Here is a 22,215-nt window from a genome sequence, read left to right on the forward strand (position 1 = left end):
TAATTCTAATATGACGTGCTTCTTTCGCTTTGTGAATAAACCCATGCTCTACATCCAATACAATTTGTTTGCACATGCGTATATTGACTACTGCAGAATAATGAATTTTATCAAATTGGCATGTCTTTGATAATGCACATGTTGTTACTAATTCATTTATTATGACTGTAATGTGTTGCAATTCGAAATTGACATATTTGACCTAGATTCGACAACCATTCATGTTGGCTGTTCAAAACTTCTCCCTCTGAAAAATGACATTGCCATTCGTTTGCGTGTTTACAAACAAAAAACAGTAGGTTCATGGAAGAGTCTTCACAAGCGCTCTACACTTATACACATCGAACATAGAAATTACCTTGATTGTCCTATTCAGAATCGAAATAATTGATGCAAGTTATACCTTATTGTAGTTTTAACATGGGTAGGCATATATTCGTATTATTGTAACCCTCACTATCGCCCGGGCAAAACTAGTCACGAAAATAATGTCTACCCATGTTAAAACTACAAAGAGGTATAGCTTGCATCAATTATTTCTTAAATACATGAAGCATGAAACAGATGGTTTTGCTCACAATAAACTTGCCGTTTTGGATTCCATAGTTGCGTTGGTATACGTGACACAAGTTCGTTTTATGATATTTGAGATTAACGTCAATACATACAACGTTGCTGCAATTTTTGATAATTTGCAGTTTTTGCTGACCTTACATAGAATATTAACCTGAACTGAAGAATTATTTGCATGAATCACTGCCACACCTAAGAAGTTTAGGCGCACAAATTAATTGTTGTTTTCCTTATCGTGTTAGGCTGATTACCTTTTACACGTTATTTTACGTCTAATTGTTAATATGAAAGAAACAAAGTATGTAATTTTATTGAATTCTGTCCCCAATTCATGTTTACATTTGATATATTTTCATTAGTTAGGTTGTTTATCAATATACTGTGGAGGCATCTGTTCCAATAAACCCCCAATTTAAAGATTTCGGATGTCGTCACAGGGATAAACTTCATGCAAGTACTTAAAACTAAATGCGTTGCAATTTTTTTGTCATATTCAATTTTGTGACAGGGCAATCATTATTGTGGAGGCAATACTCTTAATAAGTAACATGGTAAGAATATATCATTACTCCTTAATTAAAATACGACCATCGTTCGAATTAACAAATGATGAAGATAAAATATAAGTGATATTCAAAATGATATAAAAAAAAGTCGAAAAAAAGCTAAAATCAAAATAATTCTAATAAACTAGAAAAAAATTACATTTAGGAAATTGTAACGTTACTTTTTTTTAAAGAGACTTTTTAATTATTTTTTTTTCGGAAACAAAGGATTTTTTTCTATCCCAGGAATAGATAACCTTAGCCGTATTTGGCACAACTTTTTTTGGATTTGGGGTCCTCAATGCTCTTAAACTTCATACTTGTTTGGCTATTTAATTATTTCAATCTGAGCATCACTGGTGGGTCTTAAGTAGACGAAACGCGCGTCTGGCATATTAAATTATAATCCTGGTACCTTTGATAACTATTTAAAATTGAACGGACAGAAACGTCTTGATTTTGGTCTGGTCATTTTTCTTTTTTAATTTTTCTTTATGAAATGCAATTGAGGATTATATTATATCATTTTCAAAACGTTCTTTGAATTTAAAAGTATTTATCTAAATTAGTTAAAAAGATATTTATGCTTAAGACGAAATGTGAAAAAAACCTTATTCTGTTATCGGAAGTCCCGAAATACGAATGACCATTCTTCAGATAACAAACTTCATTACAATATTTGTGTAAGTATCTTATCTTATATCGTAAGAACATATAATTCATGTGTAATATTTTTCCTGATTCTTACTTTCAGCAGGTTCCAAATATGATACTGATACTGGTAGCGTGTGTTGTTTCAGTTCAATCAAACACTAACCATCCTCCACCTCGCCATTTCGTACCACGTGTGCCACCTCCCCATCTTCTTCCTCCTCACCTCCAACATCTTCTCCCTCCCCATCTCCAACAAGGGCCACCTCACAATTCTCTGCCTCCCCATCTTCTTCCTCCCCACCTCCAACCAGTAGCGCCTCATCATCCTCTGCCTCCCCATCTCCAACCATTACCTCTGCACAAGCCTCTCCCTCCTCATCTCCAACCTTTACCTCCTCATCACCCTCTTCCTCCACACCTCCAACCCGTACCACCTCACCATGTCCAAACATTACCGCCTCACCAGTATCTGCGACATCCACAACCCGTGAAACCCCCGCAGCCTGCAGGGCGATGTGTTCCACCAAGAGATGAAACCGTTACAAAATTGATAGATGTCAAACTTGTCGGAAAATATCCTGCGTATGTACTTTTATGCCTTTGTTTCATCTTACACACCAAAAATTAGAAAATGACAAAACAAACCCAGACGTATAATTCAACTGTATTCTGTTTGTGCTTGCATTAGATTTGACTCATATATTAAGATATTTAACAAATACGTATACGTACAATAATCTGAAAGTAGTAAGAAAAAGTTTTGATTGATCAATTAAGACCTACGATCTCTTATCTTTGTCTCGAGATTCCGAAGTGTTCTTGGTCTGACTATTTGCATTTTGCTGTTTATCCAATTACAACATGGTAAATGTATTTGTTAGTAGGGACAAAGTCTTGTCGGCTTGAATTCTGAATATTGTGTCATGTTTTCTAGTAGACTTTATATCAATGAGGTATTGTTAAACACATCCATCCATTTATCAGAACATAAGAGTTTTATATATGATCCTTCACCGGTTACAGTTTGATAGGCAACATCATAATACATATGTGCAAACTTGATCAAACGGAGCAACTTAATGTTATAAAACATCTAAGGGAGTTAACTCTTTAAAAGTCAGCTGAACATTTAATCAAATATTCTATAATTTAAGAGAGATCAAGGTTGCTAATTATCAAAATTAGGGTAAAACTTTGTCAAACTGCAATTTCCCAAAAAATCTAGTAATGATATGGTTTAAATTTCCTGCAATTTTATATTTTTGCAAATATTTTGTAAATATTGAACGAATATTAAACAATCCAAATCTTTTTTAGTCATAGTGTTGGTACCCGTTAGATCGCATATTCAAATCTTAACTTAGATGTGGTAGAATAGTCTACATTTTAAACTTCAGTTTCTAAAATCGTTTGACATTGATGAAAAATGATTTTTTTTTAATTTACACAATAAACATGCATATATATTTAGAATAAAAGTTTTTCTCTTATTTTAGTGCCGATATTTCAAGATATTTGAGAAAGTCCAGTAGACATTTCAACAGACACGTTGCACAAGCAAGACGAACAGCGTCATGTCACTGTAATCGACACAAAGCAAAGTAAGTTATCATAATATTTGTACGTGTACATACATTCTACATGTGTTATCTTTAATTTCACAAATAGATGTTTATGTTATGCTTTACAAAATGCACTTGAAAATAAATAATACAAAATTAACAAGAGGCTCTCAAGAGCCTGAATCGCTCACCTTAATTCTTTTGGTTAAATCTCTCATCAATGATTATTTTGGCTTTTCAATTTATTTAAATGTTTTTTGGATCGTCCTATTTTCTTCAAAAGCCAAAAAAAATAATCATTTTCTCCGATGTTTTATTTTAGCCATAGGAGCTATGTTTCTTGACATACAAGGAAATAAAATATAAAATTTATACTAGATACTCTGAAACTCATTTAGCCTAAGTTTGGCTGAAATTGATACAGCAGTTTCAAAGGAGAAGATTTTTTAAAGTAAGTCAACATGATGAACAAATTGTGAAAAAAGTCTTTAAAGGGCAAAAACTCCTTAAGGGGTCAATTGACAATTTTGGTCAAATTGACTTAATTGAAGATCTTACTTTGCTGAACATTATTGCTGTTTACAGTTTATTTCTATCTATAATTATATTCAAGATAATAAACAAAAACAGCAAAATTTCCTTAAAATTATCAATTCAGGGGCAGCAACCCAACAACAGGTTGTCTGATTCATCTGAAAATTTCAGGGCAGATAGATCTTGACCTGATAAACAATATTACCCAACGTCAGATTTGCTCTAAATACTTTGGTTTTTGAGTTATAAGCCAAAAACTGCATTTGACCCCTATGTTCTATTTTTAGCAATGGCGACCATGTTTGTTGATAGATCACAATTTCAGATACAATTAACAAACTAAATACCCTAAGGAACATTCAGTTAAAGTTTGGAAGTATTTGGCCCAGTAGTTTCAGAGGAGAAGATTTTTGTAAAAGATTACTAAGATTTACGAAAAATGGTTAAAAATATACTATAAAGAGCAATAACTCCTAAAGGGGTCAACTGACCATTTCCGTCATGTTGACTTATTTGTAAATCTTACTTTGCTGAACATTATTGCTGTTTACAGTTTATCTCTATCTATAATAATATTCAAGATAATAACCAAAAACAGCAAAATTTCTTTAAAATTACCAATTCGGGGGCAGTAACCCAACAACAGGTTGTCTGATTCATCTGAAAATTTCAGGGCAGATAGATCTTGACCTGATAAACAAAATTATCCCATGTCAGATTTGCTCTAAATGCTTTGGTTTTTGAGTTATAAGCCAAAAACTGCATTTGACCCCTATGTTCTATTTTTAGCAATGGCGACCATGTTTGTTGATAGATCACAACTTCGGATACAATTTACAAACTAGATACCCTAAGGAACATTCAGTTAAAGTTTGGAAGTATTTGGCTTAGTAGTTTCAGAGGAGAAGATTTTTGTAAAAGATTACTAAGATTTACGAAAAATGGTTAAAAATTGACTATAAAGAGCAATAACTCCTAAAGGGGTCAACTGACCATTTCCGTCATGTTGACTTATTTGTAAATCTTACTTTGCTGAACATTATTCCTGTTTACAGTTTATCTCTATCTATAATAATATTCAAGATAATAACCAAAAACAGCAAAATTTCTTTAAAATTACCAATTCAGGGGCAGTAACCCAACAACAGGTTGTCTGATTCATCTGAAAATTTCAGGGCAGATAGATCTTGACCTGATAAACAATATTATCCCATGTCAGATTTGCTCTAAATGCTTTGGTTTTTGAGTTATAAGCCAAAAACTGCATTTGACCCCTATGTTCTATTTTTAGCAATGGCGACCATGTTTGTTGATAGATCACAACTTCAGATACAATTTACAAACTAAATACCCTAAGGAACATTCAGTTAAAGTTTGGAAATATTTGGCCCAGTAGTTTCAGAGGAGAAGATTTTTGTAAAAGATTACTATGATTTACGAAAAATGGTTAAAAATTTACTATAAAGAGCAATAACTCCTAAAGGGGTCAACTGACCATTTCCGTCATGTTGACTTATTTGTAAATCTTACTTTGCTGAACATTATTCCTGTTTACAGTTTATCTCTATCTATAATAATATTCAAGATAATAACCAAAAACAGCAAAATTTCTTTAAAATTACCAATTCAGGGGCAGTAACCCAACAACAGGTTGTCTGATTCATCTGAAAATTTCAGGGCAGATAGATCTTGACCTGATAAACAATTATATTATCCCATGTCAGATTTGCTCTAAATGCTTTGGTTTTTGAGTTATAAGCCAAAAACTGCATTTGACCCCTATGTTCTATTTTTAGCAATGGCGACCATGTTTGTTGATAGATCACAACTTCAGATACAATTTACAAACTAGATACCCTAAGGAACATTCAGTTAAAGTTTAGAAGTATTTGGCCCAGTAGTTTCAGAGGAGAAGATTTTTGTAAAAGATTACTAAGATTTACGAAAAATGGTTAAAAATTTACTATAAAGAGCAATAACTCCTAAAGGGGTCAACTGACCATTTCCGTCATGTTGACTTATTTGTAAATCTTACTTTGCTGAACATTATTCCTGTTTACAGTTTATCTCTATCTATAATAATATTCAAGATAATAACCAAAAACAGCAAAATTTCCTTAAAATTACCAATTCAGGGGCAGCAACCCAACAACAGGTTGTCTGATTCATCTGAAAATTTCAGGGCAGATAGATCTTGACCTGATAAACAATGTTATCCCATGTCAGATTTGCTCTAAATGCTTTGGTTTTTGAGTTATAAGCCAAAAACTGCATTTGACCCCTATGTTCTATTTTTAGCAATGGCGACCATGTTTGTTGATAGATCAAAACTTCGGATACAATTTATAAATTAGATACCCTAAGGAACATTCAGTTAAAGTTTGAAAGTATTTGGCCCAGTAGTTTCAGAGGAGAAGATTCTTAAAATAGTTTACGACGACAGACGACGACAGACGACGGACGACAGACGACGGACGACGACGGACGCCAAGTGATGGCATAAGCTGACTTGTCCCTTCGGGACAGGTGAGCTAAAAAGGGAGAAGCTCTAAGTTTTGTAAATATGAGCTCTTGGGATGTATAGCACGACTGTCCAAATTACCAAAAAAAAAATGTTTTGGAAAAATCATAAAAATGGGCATGTGCTTGTACACTATCAGAATTTGGTATAAATTTGTCCACATCCACATAATTTGACAATCAAAAAATAATCAAGCACATTTGCATGACTAAACACTAATTACATGTGTAGTTATGTAAAGAGAAGTTCCTTGCAATCGCGCTTTTTAAAGCTATATTTGGTGAAGTTTAGACAGATATATTTGATAAAAAATTATTTCAATGAACGCTTTCTGAACATGGAATGAATATTACAAAACATAATTCAAAAATTTTGCAAATTAGATACTCATAATGAAAAGTTAAAATTGTATCGAGGGGATTAGATGGCCGAGTGGTCTAACTAGTCAAACTACTAGATCAAAAGACTGTCAATACTGCGGTTGGTAATTTCGAATCATGCAAGTGATAGACAGGTGCATTGAGACCAATCTTAATTCACTATAATAGCTAGAATAGTCAGTTTTTTTCTAACGAAGGTCGGTAGTTTTCTCGGGACACTCCGACTTCCTCCACTAACAAAAACTTGCCATAACGAAATATCCAATAGTGCTGAAAATGGCATTAACAATCAATCCATCAATCACTAAATTTAATCGTGTTAAATTATTATCTGAATATGAATTTACATAAAATAGCTGTCGTAGTTGCCTCTTTTTGAAATACAATATACTTCGGCATATATGTGATGTGCTTGTAGATATTGTCATAATTTTATAAGACAAAAATATTTAAAGTATTTGAACGAGTCTGGTTTCAGTTTCGGCCCCGTGTAGAGTGAATATATTTTGAAAGAACTTCCAAGACTTATGAACCAGAAAATGAAAGTGCTGATAATGACGTAATACCTGCCGATTCTTATGATTTTCAATATATATGCAATTGACAAAATTGAGAACCAAATAAAACTATTATATAATAAACTGTAAAATCAAATGCACTGCAGGCACAACATGATTCTAAACAAATACCTCTAAGTCAAACTCAAGAGAAGGACAATATGTTGGAAGGCAAAATGCATAAAATTAGTAAAATAAAAAAGATTATGGTCAGAAAAAATTGGAAATGGAAATAACTGTTTTAGATTAGAGCAAACATATTTATGACGCACCAATCACTCCAAACACAAATTTAATAAAAAGTAAAGATCAGTTAACAATTTTTTCGCACTTGTTCGACAAGGGTTAAATGAAATTTATTTAATGTAGCTGTTGTTTAATCATACTTGATACCAGTTTTTATATATTTCAGGTCTTCTCATAGTTCATATGGTGCACCACCACCTTCTCCCCAACACACGTCTACACAATGGGTTGATACCTGTCCTGCCGTTCAAAATCTATTCTTTTTCCCCAAATCCACTGAATTCCACGGACATCATTGTTGGATCTTACGACCATGGATTAGACAATCAGGTGGATGTCCATACGTTGGTTGTCAGTAAGTATGTCGATTAAAAGATTCTCATTACACGAAACTCTACGTTTAACTGTAGCGCCATTAATCAGGGAAAAACTAACACATGTGATCGTTTGGAAGGCACATTTGATAATGAACGTGAGGCGGGAAATAAAACAAATCAATTCATGTAACAATCAATACAATATACTGTCGTAGTTAATTAATTGCTTACAAAAATGTAAGTCTGGTATAAAGGTCAATAAAAAAAACTACTCACCAAAGTCCGAAAAGCAAGAAGAGAATAGAAATCAAATGAACATCTGACCATTAAAAACAAAGAAAAGAACACCACTAAAGTATAAAACTTGGTTCTCAGTCAATAACAAATAAGTTACATTTAACAACAGAAAAATTTACTTCAAATGGCTTTTGCCAGTTGTTTGGTGTTGTTGTTTTTCTCTCTTTATTATTTTGGCACGGAGCAAGATAGCAACACCTAACTGAACGTTAAACACAGTCGTTCATACATTAATGTATACATACAATTAAAACCCGCGAATAAATAGCAGTATACTCTACTGGTGCTAAGTTATGTACTTTGTAATTTGTGAATATGAATTTATTACGTGGTCTGATCAGGTCTGGGGATTTTATAGTTTACTTTGCATACACTGGGGAAAATTAATGTGAAATTTGGATTATTTTACAGACAGAGGAGTTGTCTTGGAGTGACAGCTGTATCAGAACATGTCTTCCCCGGAATAAAGGCTTGCAGGCATACTAATTTCAAGACCATGGTTTATTATATTTGGTGTCCCAAACTTGGTCAGTTAATTCGTCAATACAAACGTCTACCACAATGTTGTTCCTGTATGGTTCTGAGATGTTAGACGAAGTATTATTAGTATCAATAAAGAGAATAGTCATTATGTTTTACATTTTATATTGCATGTATTCAATCCAGTACCTTGATAGCTTTTAAAATGTACACATGCATATGAAGTATGCCCTTTTAAAGTGTTAATTTATGCAAATAAAAAGTCACAGAATTAGTTAATACTCAAAATGAACAAAGAAACTATAATCATACCCCGGTCGAAAAATAAAAGAAAAAGAAAAAAATAGGTATCAGGACAAATAGGAAGTGACAAATGAAATAATATTTTTTCTAAGAGAAGAAAATGGATATACTCAAAATGCTACGGAAGCGTAAAAGCGTCACATATACTTTTTTTTTTATATTTCTTCATATGTTTGCGAAATAAAAAACGCAAAAAATGTCCGCATATATTGAGAGTGTCAGCATTTCATCTCTGTATTCATAATATTGAACAGGTACTTGAGATAGTAGTTCAGGATCATGGATAGTGTGTAAAACAAAACTATTAGGCCGAATCATCCAAGTACCAACACTGACATGTCTGAATTCATTTGTACTTTTTAATAAAAAAAAAAAGTATATGAGTTTCTCTTCTTGGAATAGTATACTGTTAATCTATTATGTCGGTTGATTGATTTTGTTTGTAGTTAAACGTCAAGTGGCAACTATTTCATTCAAGTGCACATTGAGTATAATTTTGGGACGTCCCATATATCAATTAATCGGCAAAGACAATCTCGACAAATCTGACGAATTTGACGAGATTGTTGATAGTTTTACCACACCGTACGTATCCGGACACTGTACACTTTTCGTCAGAATATTCTACGGAAAATAGAATAGTAAATCCAATGCAAACAAGTTAAATAACAATGAAATACCCATGCATGTATAAATGCATTGAAAGTAAAATTTAGGAAAGGACAGGTAAAAAACGGGGAACGAAGCAACGTCGACAATGATGTTGATATCCCATGATATAAGAATATTGTTCCGATGCGTTGGATAACCTTTCTAATAAATAGCTCTGTGTGATTCATTGTATAGCCATTGTTTTATGTATATAAGAATATATCATTTAAAAAAAAAAAATGTTGATATGTATAATATCTAGTTGAGTCCTTTTGCTATCTTTGCTATCTGGGGAAAAACAATTCGAATGTTGTTTACATATTTTAATTAAAGCTCAAGTCTGATATAAAAACTCTTTAAACACGATAATTTGTCATAAACAGACCTGTCGTCAGGTCTGGTCAATAGCAGACTTGTCCACAGGTCTGGTCAGAATCAGACCCGTCAACAGGTCTGGTCAGTAGCAGCCCTGTCCACATGTCTGGTCTGGGGCAGACCTGTCCTCAGGACTGGTCAAAAGCAGACTTGTCCACAGGTCTGGTCTGGAGCAGACCTGTCGATAGGTCTGCAGCAGTCCTAATAAAGCAGACTGTAGGTCTGGTCCACCAACGACAAAGTTAACTGGCTTGTCTGCTTAAACATTCTCAAGTTAACTTAGAAAGCAGTCAACAAGTCTGCTCGAAGTTAACTTTTGTCAAGACTAGGACCGCACCAATCTGTATGCGATACAACGCCAACCTTTCCGAAATTACGCAAACTCCATTATAAACTGTAAGAACAAGATTTACCTTTCTTCGGTTGCTTTTTCAGAAAGAATCATACAGTTCTGTCATCTTTTGTGTCGGAGAGTGTGTGCTTGATTGAAGAATTAATTATAGTGCATGTGTTTGTTAGTTTTCTGGTGCTTTCAGTTAGATTTCGTTTATTTCTCATTGATAAATGGAACAAGCGACTGTGTTATGTGTTATAAATGTTACTGTTCTTTTTTATTGTGTAATCTAAATGCATTTTTATCCACAAGTTCAATCCGATAATGTTGCGATTAAAAATAATGAAATCCATAAATCATTAAATCAAATTAAGGGGAAACCACTCTATTCCATCACTCCAAAATAAGTCAAACAAATACAACTACGACGATATTTTGTACGATGAACAGGACAAATGTGCATTACTGAACACATATGTTGGTTTGAAAAAGAAAACATATATACTCATTTTTGCTCAAAAGCTGATTCCATTGACGAAAAAGAGCTATTTGTAAAGGGAGTGATCGACATGTACATCAAACATGGCGTACTATATCAAATGATTATACAGGTAAATATTTTCATTTTGTTCCTGAAACGTTTGCGTCTACACAGAAAAGGGCAAAATTTAACAACTTTAATATAATCAAAAATATCATTTAATATTCATTTTTCTATGACATTAAAATGGCAAGTGTTACTACACCAAACACAAGAACAATCATGATTATACTGAGACAAAACGCTCTTCTTCGAAGACTCTGAATTGTTTTGATGTAGTCGTTTAAATTTTCTGTCTGCAAAAAAATAAATAATTTTTAGTAAAATAATTTATCGATTTAGCATTTCGATATTGTTACTGAAACATGCACTTTGTGAAAATTGTTTTCACTTTGAAAATAACTTACATATGTATGCTGTTCTCCGAATTAAAAACTGAAAAAAACCTTGCAAATATACTCATGTCATGTAACATCATTCTTGTTGGATCTTGTTTACTTTTCCATTCGCAAACACATAATATCTTTATTGCAATAATATCAATAATAACCTTTAAATAATTTAATAGGAACAATGATTATGCAAATGTCAATACACATTATTTCACACAACACATTTAATTGTTAAAGCATAAAAGTATCAACTGGAAAAAATTGTGTGACGTGTATTTCTTATATTATTAAAGAAAACCGTAATCGTCAGTTATTAGTCTAATTTCATGATCTGAAATTGAATATTAATTATACAACTGCTATTAAATTGTAATTGTAAAATGGTCGGTAATGTATGTTGTGTACCTCCTACTGAAATATATCGGTGAATATCTTGTTATATTTAAAGGGGAAGAGGCGTTTGTTTTCTTTCTGAGACAGAAATTTTCATTTAGTTTTTCTACACTATCATTCAGATTATTTGTTTTTTTAATTTAACACTATAAGGTGTGGAGAAGATCTTTACAAAGACGATTTTTTCGTCATCTGCTTGACCAGAATATTTTTATTATCAAATTGGGGTTTAAATTTATATTTTTCAGAAAAAATAAACATACCTAAATATTACTCCCCCTTTCCGGAAGTTAAATGGTTGTTCCATATGTAACATTTCTCATAGTATTTTGTCGGTCGCGCATGTGTAATTTGTGTTATTTTCGTTTGTAAATGATTGTAAATAAGAAAACAATAACAACCTGATTGACTACGACTGATGGAACAGCTACAACTTGGCTTGTAGCAGGGTTAAAACGCATATCAACAGTTGGTCTTGGCTGTACACAGGGTTGGTATACCGGTCTCTGTCCACCAGCATAACCAGAATAATTATAGTTTTGATAGCTATGGACTTGACTTGGCATAATTCCTTGGTACTGATAAACACCGTTCGAAAACCCCGTCTGGAAAGGCCTATGAACTGAACATTTCTCCATGTGTGGTTTCCATCCACATGATTGACATGTATAAATAGTTGCAATGAATGGTTCGTTTTCATCTGATTGTTCATCGGACACATCGTATTCGTCACCAAAATCTGATGTTGCGTCAGCATCATCAGGATGACCGGAATGTTGCGGACTGCTCCTTACATTTCTGTTTATTGCCGGGAGTCTAGATTCGGTTATATCTATTGTTTTATCTGTACCGTTAGATTTAAGGTCCATTTGTTCGTTTTCTGATTTCAAATATATCTCAGTCCTTTGAGGATTTTGTTCCGGTTTTCCAGACTGTAACGAGTCATTATCCGTTGCATTATCATTGTTGTGAGGTGGAATAGATGTGCCACATTTGGATACATTGTCTCGATTCCGAGTGTCATCAGAGACTGTAGTATCATTTATGGATGTCGTGTTTCCATTTTCTGTTTCATTTAGCTTTGCGCTTTCCTGGTCGTCAACATCTTGGCCCGGTTGATTCTCCATTTAATTGTTAAAAAGCTAGGAAATGAAAAAAAAATATTAATTCATTTTTTCTTAGTATCTAATTGGCATATTGTTGATGTTGTTATTGGAAAATAGTCAGCAGTTAACGTTGACCATTACCTTTGAAGATATCTTAAGCAACCTGATATGTTCTTAACTTACTACACACATTTAAAAGTTATGACAAACCTGTAGAAGGTTAACTTTTCTTGAGGCAGTAATTTTATCAAATATCAAGACATACAATTTGTTTTAAAAATAATGTTCAATGCTCTTTTATGATAATATGCTTTACAAAGCACAAAAATGTCGGCATTCACATCTACAGCTAACAAACCTCTAAACATACTTATTTAGAAAGGATATACAAGTAGTTACGTTAAAACAGTGTCCAGGTCATTAACAATGACATATTTTGGTATTGATATTGATTTACTTATAAGGTCAATAAAGCCCATACCGCATAGTCAGCTATAAAAGGCCCCGAAATGACAATGTAAAACAATTCAAACGAGAAAAATAACGGTCTAATTTATGTTTAAAAATTGAACGAAAAACAAATATGTAACACATAAACAAACGACAACCATTGAATAACAGGCTCCTCTTGACTTGGGACAGACACATACATACAGAATGTGGCGGGTTTAAACATTTTAGCGGGATCCCATCCCTACCCCTAACCTGGGACAGTGATATTACAGTACAACCCAAGAACGACCTACAAAAATCAGTTGAAAAAGGCTTAACTCGTCAGATGGACAAAACTACAAGTGGACGTGGACGGGTACTTGTACATCCTAACAACAAGAAGACACTAGATACAGATCTGAGAGTACTCACAGTTAACTTACAGCTAGTTCAAAGCCTCTAAAAACACACGTTTTAACCACGCTGCATTTTTGCGCCTTTCCCCAGTCAGAAGCCTCTAGCATTTTTTAGTCTTGTAAGTATTTTTTTTTTTAATTTTAGTTCATTTAAATGTGTGAATTTGTCGATGCACGGAAGACGCACTGATGGCCTGCGGCTGTTGTCTGCTCGTTCTGTTGTCTTTGACATATTACCAGTTTCCATTCTTAATTTTATCAAAGATACTTCAGTTTGTCAGTACGTCGTATTTTAAAGGAGAAAATGCTATTTTCAAATAAACGAGCCCTTTACTCATATTATACATATTCTCATGATAATTACATATTATGGTATGCGTGAATCAAAACTATAATTGCGTATAAAAACAACAATTCATACTGAGGGGGGGGGGGGGGGGGGACATATTCATCACTATCTTCATAATAAAAAATAATGTTTTGTACAATTTAATGAACTGAATCAGTGAATCCTATTTGATGTTTTGTTTATAATTTGCAATTATTCTTGTCATTATCTTTAAGTTAATAATGAGTGTTGACATTAATCGCTTCAGTGGCAAAAGAAAGTTCTGCAAAATCAATATGAAGTGTGTTAATTTATTTTTTCTTGTGTGTTATCATCAACTGCGTATTCATTAATAAAACTTAGCCATGCATGAATCGGAGCCGATGCAAATTTTGTATTCCACAAAAAAGTGTATTCAACTTTCCGATATATATATATCGTTTTTATAATGAAATATTTGCCACTTAACTTTATAAAATATCAATGATTTTAATTGTTACGTTTAGGCTTTGTTTGCATGCTAGAATTTCAAATCGTAAATTCTCGATCGATATTAGAATGAAACCTTATTTAATATGTTAATCCAGACAAAACATTTACATTATATATCAGTGCTCATTCATATTATATTTTCTATAAGATGTTTTAAGAGAAAATACATGATCCTAACAATTAATTACATACTGTTAACATTTATTTAGTTGAAAAGTGAAATATTATAATTATCTGCTAATTACTTACCTGTGTCGCTCCTGTCCCGCGACCTAGGAGTATAGCATATGACATCATTAAGAACATCTACTATTCATGTTTATGAGTGATTGCAACATTGCAATTCAAGAACCGTGAACCGGAAAAATAAACAATATAATCATAATATAGAGGAATTTGATACAAATATCGACAATCAATACTGACAACGGAATTATCAAAGGGAGACAAGTCAGTCCAATGAAGCGATGTGTAATTTCATAACGACTTGATCTTATGTTAATTCATGATCTAGTATACAATTACAATGCTTAAACAAATTTAATTGATTAATTTATTTCACTGCAGACTGTTTAAGGTCCAGTGGCAAATACGTCATGTATGTTTTAATAGGACGAGAAATGTAAAATTATAAGAGTATTGTCTAAAGAATTCATTTGAAATAATCTATCAATTTACAATATTTACTAATAAATTGATAAATTTTCCAAATACAATACAGTTGAAAAACATTTTTTAATGTTAATTGAAAAATAGTTATCAAAGGTACCAATTTGATACGCCAGACGCGCGTTTCGTCTGCATTACTGATCATCAGTGACGCGTTCAGATAAAAAAGTTAGAAAGCAAAACAAGTATAAAGTTGAAGAGCATCGAATGCCCAAATTCCATTTTTTTTTCTATATTGCTGTTTTATATAAAAGAAGAATAGAATGGTATGATTGCAAATGAGACAACTCGCCACAAAAGACCACCTAATAAAGAAGTTAATAACTATAGGCTACCGTACGGCCTTCAACAATGAGCATACCACGTTCTGCATTTCCATCTATAAAAGGCCCCGAATTATCAAATGTAAAACATGCATATCTGCATGTCTAGTATTGCTTGTAGGTTAACGTTTCATTATTTTTGTGATGATTTACGATCTGAGATAGTGTCTATTCAAGTATATAACGGCCCTTGTCATGGCATTTCACACTCTAAACTAGTTTTAATCGGTATCTTTATTTTAAGTTGTAGAATATATTTGCCACTATTTGCATTTATAACGAATTTTCTAGACAATCGAAACTTTGCAGGTACGCAAATTCGGTTATTGCGGGGTTTTACTTGACATTTGCATTGTTTCACTCTTGTTTTTTACGTCCTTGGTTTGGTTGATATTTTTTTTTCTGTGATGAATGTACCTTCATTATCGTAAGAAAATATACCACATTTTCCTATATCTATAAACCAAAACATGTAAATTTCAATATGAAATTAACCTAGCAATTACATACAGTACTTTTACGCGATTTAAAACCTCTAAATAATCGAAAAGCATTGAAAAATGTTTGCACTTTTTTCAGTCGACAAAATGGCCATGACACCCTGCCAATAGATTACGAAAGCCATTAAGAAATACTTGGATATTCTAAGTATTGCATCTTAAGACATGCATTCTATTGAAAAGCATTACCCTGTCTCATTAAGCCCTGCATATGAAATACTGCAACGGGCTATATTCCTCAATAGCAGAGCAATACTGTGGATTCATTAATATTCGTTGCATACCAATTTTCATGGATTCCGTGGGTATAGGAGAACCACGAATTCAAATGTTCAACGAATTACAAATTTTCTAAAGGAATGAGTGTAGACTTCGCATAAACCACGACATTAAATATCCACGAATATGTAAGTTTTCCTCAAACCACGATATTGGTACCCACTAAAATAAATGAATCCACAGTAACCTGTCCTTTCTATATATAGTACTAAATACTTAAGAATGTCCGTCGCCGTCATCTAGCTCTGAACCTCTCTAGGTCGTACCACACTCAATGGTGAAAGTATGGAATGCAATATCGGTCAAGATGCAAAACTGTTTATTATTCGGAAATGCTATACGTTTAAGGCATATTTATGAAAGAAGACCAGTAAAATGTAAGTAAAATTAATCATGACTGCATTTTTATTTTTAACGAAATCGACATGAAATCATTTTACAATCTAATCTAAAAATAGATAAGCTAAATTTATATGCTGGGATCTATATGCATTTTTCAATAAACAACAAAACAAATGAAGGAAATACAATAAATTGACCGAAAGAGAAAAGAACGTAAATATACAAACATTGTGTTGTCTTCACTTCACATTTAAACTGTGGTGGTTAATTGTCTCCCTTGTAATAACACCACATATATTTTGTTAAGAATACTAGTTCTCCAAACAAAATCTGAACAACACGAACAAAAGACGAAGGCGACTAAATTAACAGTTCAATTTTCACTAGAGGTACATGTAGAAGTCGTTTTAATTTCAGAGAAAATGATGGAACAATTTTCTGCTTTTAGTAATTTGCGCAGACTTTTCATTTAAATATAACAACATTTGTAGGATAAATACTCAATAAACCTTGATATATACATTGTAGCAAAAGAGTAATTCTACATAGACATTTCTGTTAAATTGAGTTTTATTGTGCGTATGGTTGTATGTATGTTTGTTCTACGTTAGCTATATGTTTAAGGGGAGGATTGAGATCTCACAAAACATATTTAACCAGCTGCGTGTTTATGCCTGTCCGAAGTCAGGAACCTCTAGCCTCTATAAGTCTTGTATAATTTTTTGTAAATTTTGGTTCATTTATATGTTTTTGTGTTAGTGTCTATTTTAGATGAACTAGTAAACATTTTTGTTTAGAGTTAAACATTCTATTATATCATTAGCATCTCAGTTTAAATTAAGATTATTGTTTATCATAACGGTTTTTGTGGCATACGTCGATTGTCGTTTGATCTAGGGATAATCGTTTAAGCTTTTTTTAAAATGCTTTGGTATTATTAGAATAATAAGTAAAGACATATACGGATTTGAAAAACGTTCTTTATTTTAGGGAAGAATTATATTATGTGTAAAGACTAGTCTTATTTACTACAACTTCAGTTGAATGTCTTTTTTTAACCAACTTTGTATTTGAATTATCTTTCTTCCGATAGATAAAATAATTAATACTGAATATGTACTTTCGTCGGAATCGTTTAATGTGAAAAATATATTTCTAATCTTTATCTCTTCAAACATTAAATAGGAAAAATTACCATTTTTTTCCCTCTCCGAGCAAATTTCAAGGCAAAAGATTTTTGTTCACTACCAGTATCAACTACATGTTACGTAAAACAGTTTACAACTAAATTATTACAAGCAACAGGACCGACATGTATACACTTACAAAAAAAAAATTAAAACCGAGAAACACATTACTAAATATTTAAATAATTATTTACATGAACATGAAACAAGATAACTTTGTCTTGTCTGTATTGCGTTCAAAGCAAGGTTGAGAGATAGCCAAATATACAATCTAATTAAAATATTGATCTCTGATTTCGTTATACTACATATGTAGTATAATGTATAACGTAATCAGAGATCAATATTTTAATTAGATTGGCCAAATATATTATGATACCAGTAAACGATCTCGAAACATATCATTTCAAATTCTTTTACAGATTAGTTTAGTCACGCATTGTCTTCCCTCTTATAATGTTTCCTAAAGCTTCCTCATTATACCCCATTTCACGGTGGGTATGGTTGTCCTGCGAGAGAACGTTCTGTGCTGGTGATTCGGTCCTGACGGGTGCTGGTGGGTTTGTTTACATTGTATCAGAATGGCAATAAAACAACCGTTATGTTGCTTAATTTTTCTCTGATACGTCATAAGTACCATAAAAAGCATATTACAACAATATTTTATTGCAAAAGTCGTGCAAGTTCGCTAAACGAAATTGTCCTGACGCTGTGCTGGTGATTTAAAAAACGGTCCTGGTTCTGTGCTCCTATGTCCTGGTTCTGTGCCTTTATATTTAAGTCAAAAGTGGCAAATATTCCAGATCATTGATGCTTAACTGTAATTGACTATATCTACATGTAGCTGTTATCTGTTTTCTTAAAATAGACATTATTGTGACTATGTTTCCTGTTATTATGAAAAAAATAACCCATAATTTTTTTAATTTATTGTTTTCTGTTTTCTCATTTAAAATGATTAAAAAAGCTGTTATCGGTTATCAATATTTCAATGAACTGAAATTTAAATAAAAACATGTACAAGACTTACAAAGCTAAGAGTTTCCTGACTTGGGCCGGGCGCTAAAATGGTTGAGGATTTAACATGTTTCGTATACGAATCAGACACAATCAAAGTTGATCAAGGCAAACAATCGGATTCAGGTGAGCCTGAAGACCTCTTAGATGAGTTTAAATAATAAATTCAGTGTAATCGAAGCATCCTGCATAAGTTTCTCTGACAAATTTGTACGATACTGTAGATACTTTTCTTTTTATTCAACCAAATGAATCTCAGCCTTGTTTCTGTTCGTTCGAATCATGTGTCTTCAGCAGCTTAAATCAGATTTCTTTGTAAGCAATTTAGTGCTGATTAAAAGGATGACTATAGTTTTGCGTCTTTTTTTACCTTTTCTATTGGGGTGGGGGTGATGGGGTAGGAAGAGGGAGGGAACAGTGGCTTGGGGTAGTTTTGAAATTCAAATTTTTTTTCTAAACAGTTATTTTCGAAAGTTCGATAGAACACTTAAAAAAATATAGGACTATTCTATGGAAGGCCAGACTAGAATTTGTCGGAGAATGAAGATGAGATAACCTAAATTACACATACAGAAATAAAGTTTTGCATTTTAAAATTCCAAAAGAAAGTCTGTTGTCAAAGATTTTTGATAAAGAATTAAGAGGGGAGTGAATGATATTTATATATTTAAATATATTTCTTGAATGAAAATAAAAATATGCCATAATTTGAATTGAAAATGAGTGAAAAATGAGTGAACGAAAAAAATACCAGACTCAGAAATACACTTTTAATATTGGTAATATCACGAGGCTTTTTGTGTGCCAAACACACCTTCGCTGTAGTAATGACTCGTTACTGAGGTATTTCACTTCACGCATTTATTTCATTTTTTGATACAGTGAATTCTTTGTATTATTACATTAACATGTAGCCTTTGTATACATATCTATTTGTAAAAAATCGAATCTAAAGCCAGATATATTAAACATTTTTTCCACCATTTCATACGTGTTTTCAGGTCTAAAAAAACTAAAAAACGCCTTGGAAGTAAATGCGATAAAATGATTGCCCCCCATTCAACACTTAGCTGCTATCTCTATAGAACATGAATATAATTATGAAGGACAGCAGAGTCACCAGGGTGTGAAGTCCCTATCATCTGAAGTTAATACTAAGCAAAAGCTCTAGAAATAGACAGACAATCATGACATTTAAAAAAAAGTCTCTCGAAGTTTTTCTAGTTTTTTTTTGCCTAAACAAACGGACACAATAAATTAAGTATTGTTGAATTTTTATAACTTATGTTCAATATATACATTGGTAACACCGGTTACTAGGGTAATAATCCTGTCACGTATGAATTGGGTAAACTAAATCAGAAAAAAAGATGGTAATATGACAACTTACATGTACATGCGTTGGGTGCAACAACATACCGACGATTAACATGGCTCACCAGGGTTGAAGCTAAAAAGTAGATCAAACTCCATGAAAAATTGATTAAAATATAAAAAAGAAGATGTGCTTATGATTGCATATGATACAGCTCTCCGCAAGAGACCAACATGACGAAGAAATTAAGATTTGCATGTCACCTTTGTTCTGTTCGTTCCAACAAAGTTATTGAGATTTTGTTGAGCATTTAAACATTTACCGTTACGACAAGAAGAAAACTGTTTAGAATTTAATGCAAAGAAGTTTTAAAGTCCTTCGCGCCAAAACAAACTATCAATTTCTTCTTATCCTATGTAAAATTCCATGCAATGTCCATCCTCTCATGATCATTAACTGTAAGGACTTCTTGGTATCTTCCTAATGCCTTTATAATGTCTGATTTCTACATAGTTGTGGAACATGTGGAATAACTGTTGTGAGCACAAGATTCACTGCACACTTTTAAAGTTCTAAATTATCAAACATTAAAATATGAACTTTATGATCGGTACAATTGAGATTTTTATCTGAGAGAATTTGGTTTATCTACCGGTATTAGTTGAAAATGCTTCTTTGAACTAGCTTTCACTAGCTGCGAGTATGCGTTGTTCAATAATTTGTGTCTTAATGTTATTAATTCATGTGATAAATTGTTGTGTTGTTACACCACTGTACCAATGAAGGAGGAGAGAAGGAGGGGTTGGTTGGATGGAGTTGCGAGAGGTGTGTGAAACGCATATTTAACTGAAATAAACCAGTCAAACCTTAATGTCAATATAAGACCCCCTCTTATAAATGTCGCTTTATTTTAAGCACCTTTTAAAACTGTTTAAGTTAACATATTTTGTAGAGAATCATCAATTCAAGGGCATTTAATATCTTAAATAAGTATCATCATATAAAACAGCCAAATGGATGCACAAAAGTAAAAATAGGAGTCACAGATCCGATTGAATACAATTATCAGCTAAATTTTATTGATTTTGAAACATTTGTTTCAAATATGACAAACTTTTACCCAAAATCACCAGCACCGTATCAGGACCCACCAGCACAGTATCAGGACACGAATAAACTGAGAAAATGCAAAATTTTACTTAATTGCACTTTTTTTTTTACAAAATAATTTTGTCATTTGGATTTGGGTATAGAAAGCGGACTCCATGAGCATTTTTGTTTTAGTTTTTCAGTTCTAGATTTTCTGAAAATTAACACTTTTGTGTTACGCTTCCTGAAACAGTTTAGAGGATCAACTTTTTAATGGTTTGCCTATGAACCCATAAGAAACAAAATTGAAAAATTTCAACTGTTTCCTTCAATTTTTATGAGAGAAAACGTCAAAAATCATCATTTTCGTCTTTGTTTACATTTTTTCATTGATCACCAGCACCCGTCAGGACCGAATCACCAGCACAGAACGTTCTCTCACAGGACAACCATACCCACCGTGATTTATGGGCATTATGTTTTCTGGTATATATACGTACGTTCGTCCGTCCGTTTCATTCGTCCGTTCGACCGTCTGTCCCGCTTCAGAATAAAGTTTATGGTCGAGGTAGTTTTTGATGAAGTTGATCACGAAGTCCAATCAACTTGAAACTTTGTACACAGTCATGTTCCCTGTAATATGATCTTTCTAATTGTAATGCCAAATTAAAGATTTTATCTCATTTTTAAGGTCCATTGAACATACAAAAATGTTAGTGCGGATGGAGCATCTGTGTACTATGGACACATTCTTGTTAAACATGTTTCATAGGTATTTAATATATTTAAACTTTCAATTGAATTAAAGTAGTGGAACAACGCAACATAAGAATAGACTAAAACTAAAGGCTCCTAAGAGCGAATGAGAACAAAGTTCTATCGATCAGTATAAACTCTGACTGAAAGTTAATGAAATGTAAGCCACAAAAATAAAATTATGATATTTACCTGATTCTAACATTTTGAGAGATGAGACTGTGGATCTACTAACATTTTGAGAGATGAGACAGTGGATCTACTAACATTTTGAGAGATGAGAGAGTGGATCTACTAACATTTTGAGAA

General features: G+C 32.7%; 2 protein-coding genes across 2 annotated transcripts; one reads left to right on the forward strand and one right to left on the reverse strand.

The window, feature by feature from the left end:
• Positions 1-971: 971 nt before the first annotated feature.
• On the forward strand, positions 972-8,817 carry LOC139481166 (uncharacterized). Its single transcript, XM_071264319.1, has 5 exons — positions 972-1,124; positions 1,873-2,354; positions 3,269-3,373; positions 7,739-7,927; positions 8,598-8,817. The coding sequence occupies exons 1-5, from the start codon at positions 1,122-1,124 to the stop codon at positions 8,776-8,778; spliced, it is 960 nt and encodes a 319-aa protein (XP_071120420.1). The 5' UTR covers positions 972-1,121; the 3' UTR covers positions 8,779-8,817.
• A 2,194-nt stretch (positions 8,818-11,011) lies between these two features.
• On the reverse strand, positions 11,012-12,793 carry LOC139481167 (uncharacterized). Its single transcript, XM_071264320.1, has 2 exons — positions 12,057-12,793; positions 11,012-11,166 (listed from the first exon to the last, which is right to left on the reverse strand). The coding sequence occupies exons 1-2, from the start codon at positions 12,780-12,782 to the stop codon at positions 11,044-11,046; spliced, it is 849 nt and encodes a 282-aa protein (XP_071120421.1). The 5' UTR covers positions 12,783-12,793; the 3' UTR covers positions 11,012-11,043.
• Between the last annotated feature and the right edge of the window lie 9,422 nt (positions 12,794-22,215).

This window comes from Mytilus edulis, chromosome 7, assembly GCF_963676685.1.
Source record: "Mytilus edulis chromosome 7, xbMytEdul2.2, whole genome shotgun sequence".
NCBI classification, from domain to species: domain Eukaryota; kingdom Metazoa; phylum Mollusca; class Bivalvia; order Mytilida; family Mytilidae; genus Mytilus; species Mytilus edulis.

Excerpts from the sequence above, each read along its gene's own strand:
- LOC139481166 (XM_071264319.1), top strand. Across the intron at positions 2,355-3,268 it reads CTTGTCGGAAAATATCCTGC|TGCCGATATTTCAAGATATT; the intron begins GTATGTACTTTT and ends CTCTTATTTTAG. Across the intron at positions 3,374-7,738 it reads TGTAATCGACACAAAGCAAA|GTCTTCTCATAGTTCATATG; the intron begins GTAAGTTATCAT and ends TATATATTTCAG.
- LOC139481167 (XM_071264320.1), bottom strand. The coding sequence starts at position 12,782 with ATGGAGAATCAACCGGGCCAAGATGTTGACGACCAGGAAAGCGCAAAG. Across the intron at positions 11,167-12,056 it reads CATCAGTCGTAGTCAATCAG|ACAGAAAATTTAAACGACTA; the intron begins GTTGTTATTGTT and ends ATTTTTTTGCAG.